The sequence below is a fragment of the Varanus komodoensis genome, unplaced genomic scaffold (assembly GCF_004798865.1).
Source record: "Varanus komodoensis strain SLA01 unplaced genomic scaffold, ASM479886v1 scaffold46_3, whole genome shotgun sequence".
Classification (NCBI taxonomy): Eukaryota; Metazoa; Chordata; class Lepidosauria; order Squamata; family Varanidae; genus Varanus; species Varanus komodoensis.
Window position 1 is genome coordinate 1,980,172 of NW_025336044.1, and position 14,845 is coordinate 1,995,016.

General features: G+C 44.9%; 1 protein-coding gene across 3 annotated transcripts in view; it reads left to right on the forward strand.

Annotated features, from left to right (window-relative positions):
* The window catches only part of MCTP2 (multiple C2 and transmembrane domain containing 2), a 124,550-nt gene that overhangs the window by 29,526 nt on the left and 80,179 nt on the right, over window positions 1-14,845 (forward strand). For all 3 annotated transcript variants that reach the window (XM_044445060.1, XM_044445061.1, XM_044445062.1), the window contains 2 exons: window positions 11,607-11,749; window positions 13,782-13,858. In XM_044445060.1, the coding sequence (XP_044300995.1) occupies window positions 11,607-11,749; window positions 13,782-13,858 (220 nt within the window). The remainder of the gene's footprint in view (window positions 1-11,606; window positions 11,750-13,781; window positions 13,859-14,845) is intronic.

Consider the following 14,845-nt stretch of genomic DNA (forward strand, 5'->3'; position numbering starts at 1 on the left):
GACCAACTCACGCAGTATATTTTGGCTTAATCTGTGACATCTATGCAGATAATGATGCAAATTTGAGACTAGGCCAGAAGTCGCTCTCTGCTGAGCCAGGGTTCCCAATGCTTCTGGGCCCAGGGGCGCATCCAGAATTTTGAGAGAGCGCTGCAGGTAGCATCATAAAATAGGTTCCATGAGGGACGTGCCCATCCATGGTGCTGTGCGCAGATCTGGGGAGAGGGAGACACAAAGCACAGACCTGGAGAGCGGAGTGGGAGAGAAGCAGGCATTCTGCTTTCTCCTTCTGTGAAGGAAGAGGATGGAAAGGATACGGTTCCCACCTCTTCTCCGGCAGCTGGGATGCCAACCTCAGCCTAGAAAGGAGCCTAGCGTCTGGAGGGGGGGGGGGTTAATGCTCTTCTCACTTCCTTGTCCTTCTCTATGCTCTATGCCCTCTACGTTGCTTCCTTGCCACTTCTGATGTGGAGGGAGGGGTGCAAAGGATCCGCAGGTGCCCTGAGAGGGCTTCCTGAGCTCTGTTGTGCTTGCAAGTGCCTCTCTAGAGATGCTCGATCTGGGTTCGAGTCCCCGCTCAGCCATGGAGCCAACTGGGAGACTTTGGGCCAGTCCCAGACTCTCAGCCCAACCTACCTCACAGGGTTGTTGTGGTGGGGATAAGATGGAGGAGGAGCATGATGTAAGCTGCCTTGAGCCCTTTGTAGGAAAAAGGCAGGATATAAATCAGGAAATAAATACATAAATAAATAAATATGCTCTGTCAAATATGTCTCTGACTTATGGTGACCTTGGGAAAGATGTCCTTCAAGGGGTGCCCTGACATCCTATTCAGCTCTGTAAACTCAGGGCTGTGGCTTCTTGATGGGGCTGATCCATCTTGTAGTGGGTGCTCCACTTCCTTGTCCACCTTCAGCTCTCCCTAGCAGGGTTTCTTCTCCAGGGAGTCTTGTCTTCTCATGATGGGCCCAAAGTAGGACAACCTCAGTTTTGTCCATTTTCCTTCCAGGGCAAGTTCTGGCTTGATTTGATCTAGGACCCCTTGTTCATTTTTCTGTTGTTCCAGAGTATTCACAAAGCTCTCCTCTAGCAATATGTTTTTCAAGACATCCTTTTTCTTTTATTATTATTATTATTATTATTATTATTATTATTATTATTAACATTTCTATGCCGCCCCTTGCCGAAGCCTCGGGGCGGCTTACAACACAATAAGATACATTAAAATACAATAGAACATAATAAATTACCAATAAATACAGAAATACAAAAAATACACTGAGATACAATAATATAAAATTAAAATTAACAGTATAAAATAAGTAAATGAAGAATATAGGAGGAGGAAAGAAAGGAAGAGGAAGTTGCCCTGGCCAGATCATATATTTTAACAATTAAAATGATGTTTAAATAAAATGTTTTTCTTCCTGTGTCAAACTATATTTCAGTTAAATATGGATCATGCATCTGCCTTTCATATTTTTTACTTACTCCAAGGAAGGTGGGTGAGCTCCCAGTTCAGTTTGGGGCCTTCATATGCAAGGAGGTGAGGCTTAACCCTTCCTCCGTTGGTTGCTTCTTTCCTGCAACTTCCCCTGTGAATAAATTTTAGCAAAAGGAGAAAGGCCTTCAGAAATGGATGGTTAACAATAAAATAAAATGCTGGATGCCTCCTGGGTGGGATTACAGGATGAATAGATTAAATCTCCCCTCACTATGCTAAGTGGTCACGGTCTGGATTGGGCCCAAGTGCTTCCTTTGGAGTAAATAAAAAGCCGAGACTGAGAGTTTTATGATCTCCATTCCGGGTGATGTGTACTTTGGCACACATTGGCAAACATGTGTTTGCAGCAATTTTGGCTAGTCCAAAATTGCTCTTGGATTACCCAGTGATCCGAGATTTTTGTGTCTGCGTTTTGCTTTCCTCAGTACAACAACAACAATTTATCATGGTCAGTGGCCAGCTAGATCTTAATAAACAATTTGCAAATAACACCATAGGTTAAAACATTCCAACTCTTGAAAGACAAAATAACAATAAACAAATGATATTAAATTGTTTAAAATTACCTGTTACAATTCTTAATTAAAATGTTAAAACATTACATACAATATCTTTGTGGAACTTGCAGGCAGCTGCAAAAAAACCTAGTACGACAAGCTGTTAACCGGGTGTTGGCGCCTGTAAGGAGCTTCCCAGCAGCCTCTGCGTCATTCCCTCCATAGCATCAAGCTTGGCTCACTTGTTTGAGTAGCCGGAGTTCTACTCACACCTTGCTGCAGGTATTCACCTAAGCCAGATTCTCAGTGCTTGAGGAAGCCTTTTGTAATCTCCAACATTTAGTTGCACCTTTCCGGTTTTTTCAGTGTTCAGGTCTAGGAAAAGACGTGTCAGATGTAAAAGCCTGAAGCTGCAACCTGGTGGAAAGAGCCAGTGTGTACTACCTGGTGATTGCTAACCTTTCTTCTGAGGATAATTGACTGTGTAAACTGCTGTATCCCCTCCATCCATCCCCATTAATGTATTCTTGAAAATGTCAGTGTTTTTCCTTCCCTTCTTTTAGTGCAATGGACCTTCAGCAATGCACAATTTCCCAAGGACACACAGTAGCACCTGAAATTATCTGACTCTGTGCTAATTTCCCATTATATAATATGCAAATATGCTTCTAAAAGGAAACGGAACCTAGCGTGCTTTGATTGTTATTGCATTCACATACGATCCTTGTGAATTCAGTGTGTTTGTACTTGTATATATGTGTGTCTGCACGTATTTGAGAAAGAATGTATGTGTTTGTCAAGCGAGGGAAAACGCAACTTGAAGCACAATTGTAAACTCTGGAAAAGTTCAGAGCCAGCAGGAAGTGGAACTGCTTTGGCAGTTCCCATTTTAACTGCTAGAGGGCAGCAGTAGCTATTAAGAGTACATTGGACATTCCTTAGAAGCTAAATTGCATCTAAATAGTGTGGGAGATGGTATTCTCCCTGCTTCAGACCCAAGAATGCAGGAATACCAGCTGCAGTGTACAAAGGGTGTACAATAATTAGCAATGGGTGAGAAATTTGTTCTGTTCACATTTCACTGCACACTTTCGCAATTTATACTGTCTGAAATTTAAGTAATTTGTTGTCAGAATCTGCACATTTTTGAAGTTTGAGATGAAAAATCTGGCAGAAAATGTGCGTGTGTTTGTGGGGAAGGTACATACATAAGATTTCATTTATTGAAAAAAATGCATGTTTGCAAGTGTGTACAGAAAAATGTGTGCAATCTAAACAGATCTGTGCCCGAACAATTGTTTTTAGGAATGGGATCTGTGGAACCGAGGCAAGTGCTGAGGACAAAAAATGCAATTATCAATCTTATTGACAAACTGAACATTTAAGACTTCTTAAAGAGCTGTTCTTAAAGAGCTTAAAGAGCTGTTCATTTTTAACATTCCAGTTATGAGGTGTGTGCACCCACTTTTAATTTCTGGTGAGCAAATGTTTGGTTAGAATTATAATTGAAATCAGTTTTAAGGGGGGATTTTGTTCATGTGGGGTAGAGGGAGGAGACAACATGGTTATGCATGATGCTGAAAAATGGGTATTCCTGCAATACTAGAACCTGAAATTGAGCAAAGGAGCTAAACGGTAAGGGGTTCAGGACAGCCAAAATGAAGTGGTTCTTCATGTAGTGCATAGTTCAGCCCTGAGGGATGCTGGCACCAGAAGCAGCGTTGCCTGCCAGCATGGGGAGGATTAAAAGGGGATGAGGCAAGTTCAGGGCATAGAAGTCAGTAACCGGATGCTAGTCATGATGGGTGTGGAATTAACTCCAGTATCAGAGGCCACAGATCACGGTTTGCGTGATCACCATAGCCCAGCGTGGCTTCCTAAAGCCACAGTAGCTTGTGGTGCACTCCACAGATTCATAGAATGGTGAGGTTGGGAGGGGCCAAGGAGGCCATCGGGTCAACCCTCTGCTGTTGCAGGACACAAAATTGCACCTTCCCACTCTGGTAGCTGCCCAGCTTCGCCCTGAATGTCTCCAGGGTGGGAGAGCCACCACCTCTCCAGGCAGCGGGTTCCACTGTCATGTTGCTCAGACAGTGAGGGACCTTTTCCTGATGTCCAGCCTGAATCTGCTGTGCTGTAGTTTTAGTTCATTGTTCCATGTCCTACATGCAGGGAGGAGTGAGAAGAGGTCTTTTCCTTCCTTTTTGTGACAGTCCTTTAGGATCTTGTAGAGAGCTACCACATCCCCTTGTAGTCTCCTCTTCTCAAGGTTGAACATGCCTAACTCTCTCAGCCTCTCCCCATAGGGCAGTGTTTCCAAACCCTGGATCATCTTCGCTGCCCTCCTCTGAACCCTTTCTAGCTTTTCTGCATCTTTTTAAAACCTGGCTGTCCAGAACTGAACACAGTATTCCAGGTGACATCTGACTAGTCTGGAGTAAAGTGGAACTAGCACCTCTCTTGTTCTGGAAGTGATGCTTCTAGTTATGCATCCCAAAATAGTGTTTGCCCATTTTGTGGCTGTGTCACAGTGCTGGCTCATACTTAGCTTGTTGTCTACAACAATTCCAAGGTCTTTTTCTTTTTCAGTGCTGTTCAGCCAAGTATCCCCATCTTGCATTGATGCATTTGGGGTTTTTCCCCCAGGTGGAGAACTTGGCATTTGTTCTTGTTGAATTTCCTTCTGTTGCTTTTAGCCAGCATTCCAGATCTAGATCACCCTGGATCTTCTTTCTGTCTTCCAGAGTATTAGCTATGACACCCAGTGTCTGCAAATTTAATTATTGTTCCATGGACTTCCTCATTTAGATCATTAATAAGGATGCTGAAGAGCACTGGTCCCAGGACTGAGCCCTGTGGCACCCCACCTGTTGCCTCCATCCAGTCTGAGAGGGTGCCGTTGAGCACTCTCTCTGACTGATTTTGTAGACAGTTGTGGATCCACCTAATCCTATTTCTGTCGAGCCCACTGTTTGCTAGTTTGCGAATCTAGATGTCATGGGACACTCTGTCAAATGCTATGCCAAGGAAAGTGGTTCCACTGTCCATTTCGGTGGTTACCCAATTAAAAAAAAGGCGAGATTTAGTAGTTCAGCGTGACTTATTAAGAGATCTGTGTGGGCCTCTGCTCATCATTTTCTTCAAGGTGCTTGCAGACTGACTTTTTAATAATTTGTTCCAGTGGGTTCCCAGGGTTGATGTTAGACTGACTGCTCTATAGGTCCCCAGTTCATCTTTTCCCCCTTTCTTGTAGATGGGGGCAACATCAGCTTTTCTCCAGTCATTCAGCACTTCCCCTGTTTTTCAAGTTTCCTCAAAGATTATAGGTAGTGGTCAGAGAGTTCTGCCAGTTCCTTTATCACTCTAGGATGGAGCTCAGGTCCTGGAGATTTGTACGCATGAAGCTCATCAAGGTGTTCCTTGACCATTTTGTGTTGATCTTAGGCTGCCATCCAGCCCTTTCATCTTGTACTTCCTCCTCTGTACATAGGACATATTTTCTCTTGTGAGAGAAGACTGAGCTGGAGTAGAAGTTAAGCACTTCTATCTTTTCCTTGTCACTTGTTGTCTTTTTACCATCCACATTGAGTTGTCCCTCCTCTTTCATTGTTTTTTGTTTCGGATGTAACTGGAGAAGTCTTCTTTGTTGTTTTTAGCAAGCCTCACTAACCTCAGTTCATAACCTGATTTAGTTTTCCTGACTCCATCCCTGCAAGCCTTTGCTGTCTGTTTATACTCTTCTGTCATGGCCTGCCCTCCCTTTGTTTCCGTCTCCGTTTCTGTCCCCATCTCTGTCCCCTTCTCTTTCTCCTTTGTCTCCACCGGCTGCCGCCGCCTCCTCTTCCTCCTCCTTGCTTTCAAGTTGTCCCTCACCTTTTTGTGGAGCCATGAAGACTTCCTCCATTGTCTTGTGCATTTTTTTGACTGGAATTAATTGTTGTTGTACTTTGTGATCTTTTAAAAAGATGTCTTATCCCTCTTGGGCTCCTTTTCCCTTTAGAGTGAGTTGCCAGGGTATCTTACTTATCATTGATCTGAAACTCTTAAAGTTGGCCCTCTTGAAATCTAGGGTATATGTTTGGTTACAGTTGCCATCTTCACAACTGAGAATTCAAGAATGACAAGGTCGCTTTCCCCAGGTAACCTCTGGCTACTGGTCTTCCCAGCTGCTAAGCATTAGGTTGAACTCAGCTGTCCCTCTTGCCCTTTCCCGCACCTTCTGGTGGAGGACGTTATCAGCGACACATGCCAGGGATCTCCGGAGGGGCCATGCTTGGCGGCATTTGTCTCCCAGCAAATATCGGGGAAGTTGACGTCCTCTGTGAGGACCACATCATGCTTCCTTCCAACACTGGCAATTTATTTTTTGAAGATAATGTCCTTGTCCTCATGGTGGGCATGTCGTGAGCAGAGCTGGCTGGAGCCAGGGGTCAGACTAGATGGCCCGGGAGACCCCTTCTGACTCACCCAGTTTCTATGTTTTTGATTGGGAGGACAGTTTTTTGCTCCCCTTAACTTGGCCCAGATGTGCTCGATGTGACTGCTCAGCTCCTACCTCTGCAATACATTGTGGATATCAGTGATTTTAATGCTTAGTGCAACTCAACCACCCTTGTTATCCCTTCAGTTTTTCTTGGAGATGTTGCACCCATGGATCTTTTAGTTCCAGTCCTGGGAGTCATCCTGCGAAGTTTCAGTTATCGCTGTGAGGCCATAGTTGCCCTTGTGCACTTGGAGCTTGAGTTTGTGTTGCCTGCTTCCCATACTCTGGCATTGCTGTGGAAACATCGCCGTTCACTTGGGTGGGAACCTGGTTTTATTCCTGTGTTTTTTGGGAGACTTACTAGTGCCTGTTTGAGGTCCCCCCCGCTGTGGCAATATAACTCATCGGCAGTTGATGGTGTGTCCTGATGCACATCCCTCCCCTGTGTGATTTAGTTTAAGGCCCTCCTAATGAAATTCTTCCTGTTGTAGCCTAGGGCATCTTTCCATACTTCAAGAGAGGCAACCCACGTTCCCCAGTAGTCTTTCACCTAGGAAGCTCAGCTTGCAGTCCCAGGAACCAACTTTCTCTGTCTGGCACCCCTGTCATTCACTGGGAATAGTTTTCTTTCCCTGTCATTTCCTCTTTCCCAAACTGGTAGGATTGGGAGAAGGCCATCTGGGCCCCAGTGTTCTTATTTTCCTCCGTAGAGTGTTGAAGTCTTCAGTTATTTCCTCAATATTCCTCTTGGCTGTGTCATTCATCCCCACATGGATGAGAAGGAAGGGGCGCTCATCAGCGGGTTGTAGGAGATGTATCCATCTGCTGGTTATATCTTTGATCTTGGCTCCAGGGAGGCAGCAGACCTGATGTTTCCACAGGTTGACTCGGTATACGTATTTTTCCATCCCTCCCGGTAGGGAGCTTCTCATACCTAGTGCTTTCCTTTTTGTTGTCGCAAGCTTGGGAAGCATTTCATATGCTCGGTTCATTATTGCTGCAAGCTTGGGTCACGTCTCTCCGATTTTGTTGTCCTCTGTCTGGGTAGAGTCTCCTGTGTTCAGTTTTTCTTCAGTCTCTTTTATGGAATTTCTCAGTGTAATTAGAAGTTCCTCCATAGCCGGCTGTTCTCACATCTCTCCCTCTAGTATCTGGAAGCGGTTTGAGATTTTCAGCACTTCCTCAATTGGAGAGTGTTTTCCTTCTGTTGGGGACTGCCAGTTTTTCAGGATGCTTCAATGCCTTTTTCTTCTCCTATGGAGTTCTCAGTCTTTGATGGTTGGTGCCCCAGGATGTCTTAATTTTCCTTTCAGTTTGAGGGAGGCTAGTTGTAGCCCAGTTGCTCTTGGCTTTTCCTCTAGCAGGGCAAATTGCTTGCATTTTTGGACCAGTGGCCATTGCCACAAGCCACGGTTCCTCCTTCGAGAATCACCAGCCGCAGACCTTTTCCTTGCAAACTGTCTTTATCACTTCCAAGTGCAAACCACACAGAACAGATCTCTGTGCCTGCACAGAGTGATTTCTTGAACCCAATATCATGTTTACCTGCAAGAACCCTTCTAGGAACATGGCTGGCCCCCTCCCCCTTGGGACGGGCTGCCTGTAAGCAAGCATGGGCTTCTCATTCAGTAGGGCCTCTTGCCTCTGTGGACATCTTGCATCAAGAGCAAGTGAGGGGGCTCGCCCTGCGTCTGAGAATTCATCCTCCAAGAGCCCCCCCCCATTGGCTGTACAGCCTGATCCTTCCCGGGAACGGCCTGGCTCAGCAATGTGTCTGCCCCAACCTCCATCTTGACCTAGCCCATCCTTGACAATCCCACTGAAAACTGTTTCACTTTCTGATTCCAAAGGATTGTCTGGGAGGAAACCAGCAGAGAACGACTGCCCAAGACGGCCACCCTTCTCCCTCCCAGCAGCCATTTTGAATATTCAGCCTCCAGGATGAAGTGTGCCACGGCTGGGCACGTCATTCAGACCGGGGCAGAATGGGTTTTGAACAGAAGGCAGTTCTCTAGTGGCCTCTGAACAGTCCACTGGTTATTGGCGATGGCTCCCCCTCCAAGCCATGCAGCCTGGGTTTGGATGACAGAGCAAACTATGGCCAGCCATGCTGGGGCTGGTGATTTAAAATGGCTGCCAGCACCTGCTGCAACCCAACCATGGCATAAATCAGCCAGAATCATCTGTGGTGTGCATGGAAAACTGGTCAATATCGGCACTAGTTTCTGGGGAGCACGAGGGCTGTTGCACTCGAATGCTCCTTGTAGTCTTCTCGAAGAGTATTTGCTTGGCACCATGGGAACAGAATGGTGGACAACGTAGGCCTTTGTTCCAATCCAGGGGGGGCACTCTCACGTTCTTCTGAGCCGCATGGTTCTTCCATGTTTTCCCTTGAACAATTAGGGTTTAGATTTCATGCTCCATTTCACCCTTCCCCTCACATAGATGCCAATTTGTGCGTGAAGGTAATTTAAGGAGTTGCTGCTTTAATTGTGTGGACCACAGTTAAAGCGTGTGGACCATTATTTTCATGGATTCTGCAAGAGGAAGCCAAAGGAGAGGATAAGCACACCGTTGCATTAGGAAGGAAAGGCCCCACATCGTTTGCAATGTCCTTCCATCTGGACGCGAGAAACATCGCTTGATGTGTGCAAGAACTCATTTACAGGACTACCCTGCAATTCCGAGTTTCTCCTTCTGTGCTTGCCTAGCCAGAGATCTTGGCAATGCAGAAGGCACATAGGATAGAGAAAATAGCTCAGCAAAGCTGGGAGGGACGGTCCTACGGCTTCTCGAGCAGCAGAAGTGGTTTGACACCTGGATAGGATCTCAGCACCCAAGTCAGGAAAACGCCTCATGGAGCCGTTATTTGTGAAGCTGCTGAAACGGAGGTTAAGCCCCATCTGTTGGCTGGCACCGGCCTGCATCACTTGGCCCTACCTGGACCGGCATCCTTAAGCAGACGGTTTGCCTTCCTGCTTCCCTCTGAGGCTCTCCCCCCGCCCCGCTCCGCCTGCCTAGTTGAGACATTACTTTCTTGACAGCAAGACAGGGTGGGATTTTTCCTTTTCTTCTCCTTCGGGTTGGGGGCGGGTGTGCGCAAGCGAAGCGCCCGCCGGCCTCCCCGGCTGAATTTCCGCCTTCGCGGCTTTCCTCTCCCCGCCTCTCAATTATTTCCCCTTCACAATTAACATTCCACTAACTTGACACGTCTTCCCCTCGCTTTGGCTTTGTCAACCAGCGCCCCCCTTTCCCTATTAATTCCAGACATTAATATTTTCTTTCACGTGAGTGCCGCCGCTCACCCATGAAACAGTTTGAACATTATGTAGCTGTTAGGATACTTAGGGATTACCCAGGATGCCTTGCGCCCGTAAGTGACACCACCGAGGCTGCTTTGGAGATGTTTATTTTGAGAGTAAAATGACAAGCATGAAGCCTTGATCCCAGGGAGGCAATCTCATTTAATTAAAAGACTCTTTCATTATACTTGGCCTCCTCCCCAGACAGCCAACCCCCCCCCCCACACACACACTTGCACACGCTAGTTGTGTGTGTGTGTGGCATTTCTAAAGCTTGCTTTGCAAGGACGGCACGGTTTTGCAGGGAGGGTAGGGAGGTTGTTCCCACAGCCACGGAACGTCAACGCTGATGCGAGGAGCCGGGAACATTCCCCTCGGGAGTCGCCGTGTTGAGGAGGGGGAGGGCGCAGTCTGGGGGTTAATATTGCAGGCACTGCGCCCCTCCCTTTGCGAGGGTCTCTCTAGGTTTCTTTTCAAAGATGCGCTTTGTTGCCTGGCTCTTGTTCCATTTAAGGAGCAGATGAGTCTTGCCTCTGGACCACCTGCCCCTGTTGCATTCAAGTTTTCATTCCATGGGCTACTTTCTTTCTCGCCTTGACATCGTCTCTTTCATGGAGCTAATAGTTGAGGGAATTTTTTAATATTATGCCAGGAGGCCCTGCTTATCAGGAAGATAAAGGCACTCTCTCTTGTCTTGTGTTTCTTGTCTTCCTTCGCCCCCATTTTTTGAAAAAAGAAGGGAGAGAAGTGATTGGAATATTCAAGAAAGATTAACAAAAGGAGCCCCATTCATTTCATTTCATTTCATTTCATTTCATTTCATTTCATTTCATTTCATGTTAATGTGTTTTATATTTTAACTGATGTTTTGTAAGCCGCCCCGAGGCTTCGGCGAATGGGGCGGCATAGAAATTTGTAAATAAATAAATAAATAAATAAATAAAATTTCTGAGCACCCTACACGCGTAGGTACACACACACACACACACACACACACACGGCTAATTAGAAATACTTTGTACTCTGTGTTTATCTGGGCAACTCTGACCTTCTATGCAACACGCACCATTCAGATTCTTCCTTCTGCTACTTTTTCTTCTTCCTGGCTGCATGCTTGATAAGTGGAGATCACATTCTGAGTGGGCTGGTCACTTTCTGTGGCTGAGCCACAGAGGGAGGGAAGGATGGGGAGGGCAGATGTGGGAAAGGTTTTCTTGTTGACGATACAAGTTTCCACCCTTGCCTTTTCTTGGCAATAGTATTTGCCTGCTTATTTTCACGGGCATCCTGTATGCATCTGTACACCCTCACTGAGCTGTGTATAGGATCTCAGCCCCAAACGTGGATCCCACAAAGGACTGTGGAAAATGGGTTGGCCAAAAGGCAGCTACCCAGTTTTCAGTGGCTCCTCCCTCAGCAGATGCCTTGCTGTCCTTTTTTGAGGACTCTTGCCTTCAGTTTTGGCCTGTTTGCTCTCCAGGGACAGTAACCATGGTTGACGTCTCCCTTCTGTCCCTCACCTTTATCATTATGACCACTATGTGAAGTAGGTCAGGACTGTTCCAAAAATACGCTGTGAATTTCTGCGGTAAGCAGAGAGTAGGCAGGGTTTGAACCCTCTTCTCCTCACAGTTTACAATTCCTCCAGGACACGGCCTTCTCCTGCATAGTTTCCCAACACCCTTGGGTTTGCAACTTCCTTTGAACTGCAACTCCAAAGGCACCCAGATAAAGGCAGTTTTGAATGACTGTATTGACTTGATGGTATGTGGAATGTTTTCTGGGTAAACCAATTTCATTTTATCTCTCATTATTATAAGGTACGAGTGATCCATATGTGAAGTTTAAACTGAATGGGAAAACCCTTTACAAAAGCAAGGTCATCTCTAAGAACCTGAATCCCATCTGGGATGAAACGGTTGTGCTGCCGATACAAGCGATTGATCAGAAACTCCGAGTGAAGGCAAGTTGTTGATCAGAGCTGTCACTGTATCCCAAGAAACATTTGGGAAATTTTTGCATGTTCCTAATTGAGTGAAGACATCAGAAGAGTTGAGGCAAGGGGTGTGAGTTTTGACAAGTCGAATTTAATTTCTGCTCATTTGACATGTTGTTAATGTAGATTTGGAAGAAAGTGGCTTTCAACAGCAACCTTCCAAGGCTAAGAAATTCTCTCTTGAGATGAGATGGTTATCCTTCAAATGCACAGCATACAATCCTCTTAACCACCATGATTTTTATGAATAACATCAGCAAATTCATTTTCTTACTCCTCCAAGGAGGTCAACATACTGTTTTGATAGTTTATTCAGAGGAGCTGTTTTGTCCATAGGTAGAATTTTTATGTGCCAATATCCCATAGGTTCATGGGATGCCGTTTCCCTCAAATGTCCCTCCTCTCAGAAGGCAAGGTTTTGGCAAGGACCTGAAGCATGCAGGCCTTTAAAAGCGTTCCACAAAACAGTCTGTTGGATCAAAGATGGGATGGACCAATTATGGTCACTCTGGTCTCTAACTCATAGAGTGCATTCTTTGCATCTAGGACATCCTCACCTGGAATACTGTGTCCAGTTCTGGGCACCAAGAATTAAGAAAGATGCGGGTAAATTAGAAAGGGTCCAGCGGAGGGCAACAAAAATGCAGGGTTTGGAAATACTGCCCTGTGAGGAGAGGCTGAGAGAACCGGGCATGTTCAGCCTTGGGAAGAGAAGACTGAGCAGGGACATGATGTCCCTCTAGAAGTCCCTCAAAGGCTGTCACAAAGAGGAAGGTCAAGATCTCTTCTCACTGATTCCAGAGTGCAGGACACAGACTAATCAAGTTGCAGCAACCCAGATTCAGGCTGGACATCAGGAAGAGCTTCCTCACTGTCAGAGCAACATGACAGTAGGACCAGCTGCCTGGAGGGTTTGGAAACACTGCCTTTCATCCTGGAGGGTTTGGAAACACTGCCTTTCACCCTGAAGACATTCAAGGTGAAACTGGGCAGCCACCTGAGTGGGATGGTGTGACTTGGTGTCCTGCAACAGCAGGGGTTGGACTCGATGGCCTTCATGGCCCCTTCCAACTCTTCTATTCTATGATTCGATGATTCTATGATCCCTGACTCATTCCCCGGAATCTGCAGATGAGCAAAACCCTGTCAGAAACCCTGAAGAGCTGTCCCCAAACAATGTAGACTGTAGTGAATATTTGATGAATAGTATAAGACAGCCTCTTATATTGCCGGTGTTCTCTGGAAAGTCATCTCTATCCGCAGTTAAGAACCTTCAGGCTAGTAGCTGAGAAGAACATTAATGGAACTGTCTGTTGCTAGAGCCACTTGTTGGCATCACAGCCTTTATAAATTGGGTAAACCAAGGCCAAAAATAAACCTCCAGATGTTCGGGACTTCAGTTAACCTGCAGGGACTTAGGGGAGCAGAAGCCCAACACATCTGGAAACCTACCTTCTGTCCATTCTGGGTTTGAGCTACTGGCAGGCAAGGTCCTATCTGTTTGAAGGCGCTAAGGGCAGAATGTGCCCTTGCTTTCCAGACAAAGTGAACAGACAGGCATTTTTTAAATTGTCAAATTTTCTTATTTAGTTTGAGCACTTCCCCCATCAAGTGTTCGCAGCTTTTTTTTTCCAACCAAAAAACAAACAAAAGCCACACAGCGCTTGCTTGTGCTCTCTCGCTCTCTCCCCATCCATATATATATGGATAAATACGTTGGGGTCAGCATGGTTTTAGGGGAAAACAATGCTTACTTTGCAAAACTTCTCAAACAATATTCAACAACAAAAAGGGCAATTAAGCATTGTGTTTCACATTAATTGTAAAGGGTGACATTTCACTCCTTGTACATTTGTATGGTGAAGTCTGCGATTGCTTTCATTTCCTTCACAAACAGGGAACCGGAATGAGAACAAATTGTTCTTTGATCTGACAAGAAATTGTTTTCAGATGCTCACATTTGTGCTTCACCCACTTTTTCCTTCTCCATGTGCATCAGGTGTATGATCGAGATTTAACCTCTTCGGATTTCATGGGTTCTGCAGTCGTATCATTGGGTGAACTAGAACTGAACAGGTATACTTTCAGCTTATGGAAATCCTTGTGTCCCTTTTCATACATAATAACTATATTGATTATCGATGATAAGAGACTTGGCTGAAAACGCCCAATGTTACATCATTCTCATTTGGTTTGCTGAATCTTTTAACTTTTTCCATGTTTGCTTTCAAAAATCAACAACACGGAGGGATACATAAACCTAACAATGTGCACACTCCTGATTGATTTTAAAGCATTGTTATTGCTAAATTCAATAAGTGATCTTTAGTATAAATTATCTAAATTTAATATTTTCTTTCCCCAAGATTTCTAACTCTATAATTGGAAACGGAGAAGCAAATCATTTTATAATGATGACCTAGAATAATTGCAAGCAAATCAAATTAGAATTTTCTTCATAATATTTGTTTCTGAATTTATGGCAGCTCTACAGTATATATTAAGCTCCTAAAGTGAATGGTGCTTGTATTATAAGGTTCTGGGGTTACTTTATTAACAATAATGGGTGATAAAGAATTATATAATGTCTGAATAGCACCAATTTCACTGTTAACCAATTTTCAGATGCCCAGATTGTTACCTTCAAGAGGGAGTTAAGATGTATCTCTTTCAACAGGCTTTTCCAGAATAGTTCCTGGATTAGTTTTATTTCTTTTTCATTTTCTTAACATGAACAAAATACAAAAATAAGAAAAGTATAAATAAACTAAAATAGAATAAAGTTACCAAGGGATTTTAAACAAGTACAACCAATACATTGAAGCTCACAAATGTATCTACTTTTCTGTCATTCAGCTCTCTGTGGGTGTGCAGATTAGTTTTATTTCATATTTTTGTTTTTAGTCAAAATTTTAATTACTGTTGGTTTTAATCTCTTGTAAACCACACAGAACCTATGGGAATGGGGTAGGATGGATGGATGGACGGAAAGTGGCACTGCCGTGTGACTTCAACAGCAGTCCGCAGCCAAATATCCTCCAGTTTAGCTGTGACTCTGCTCTT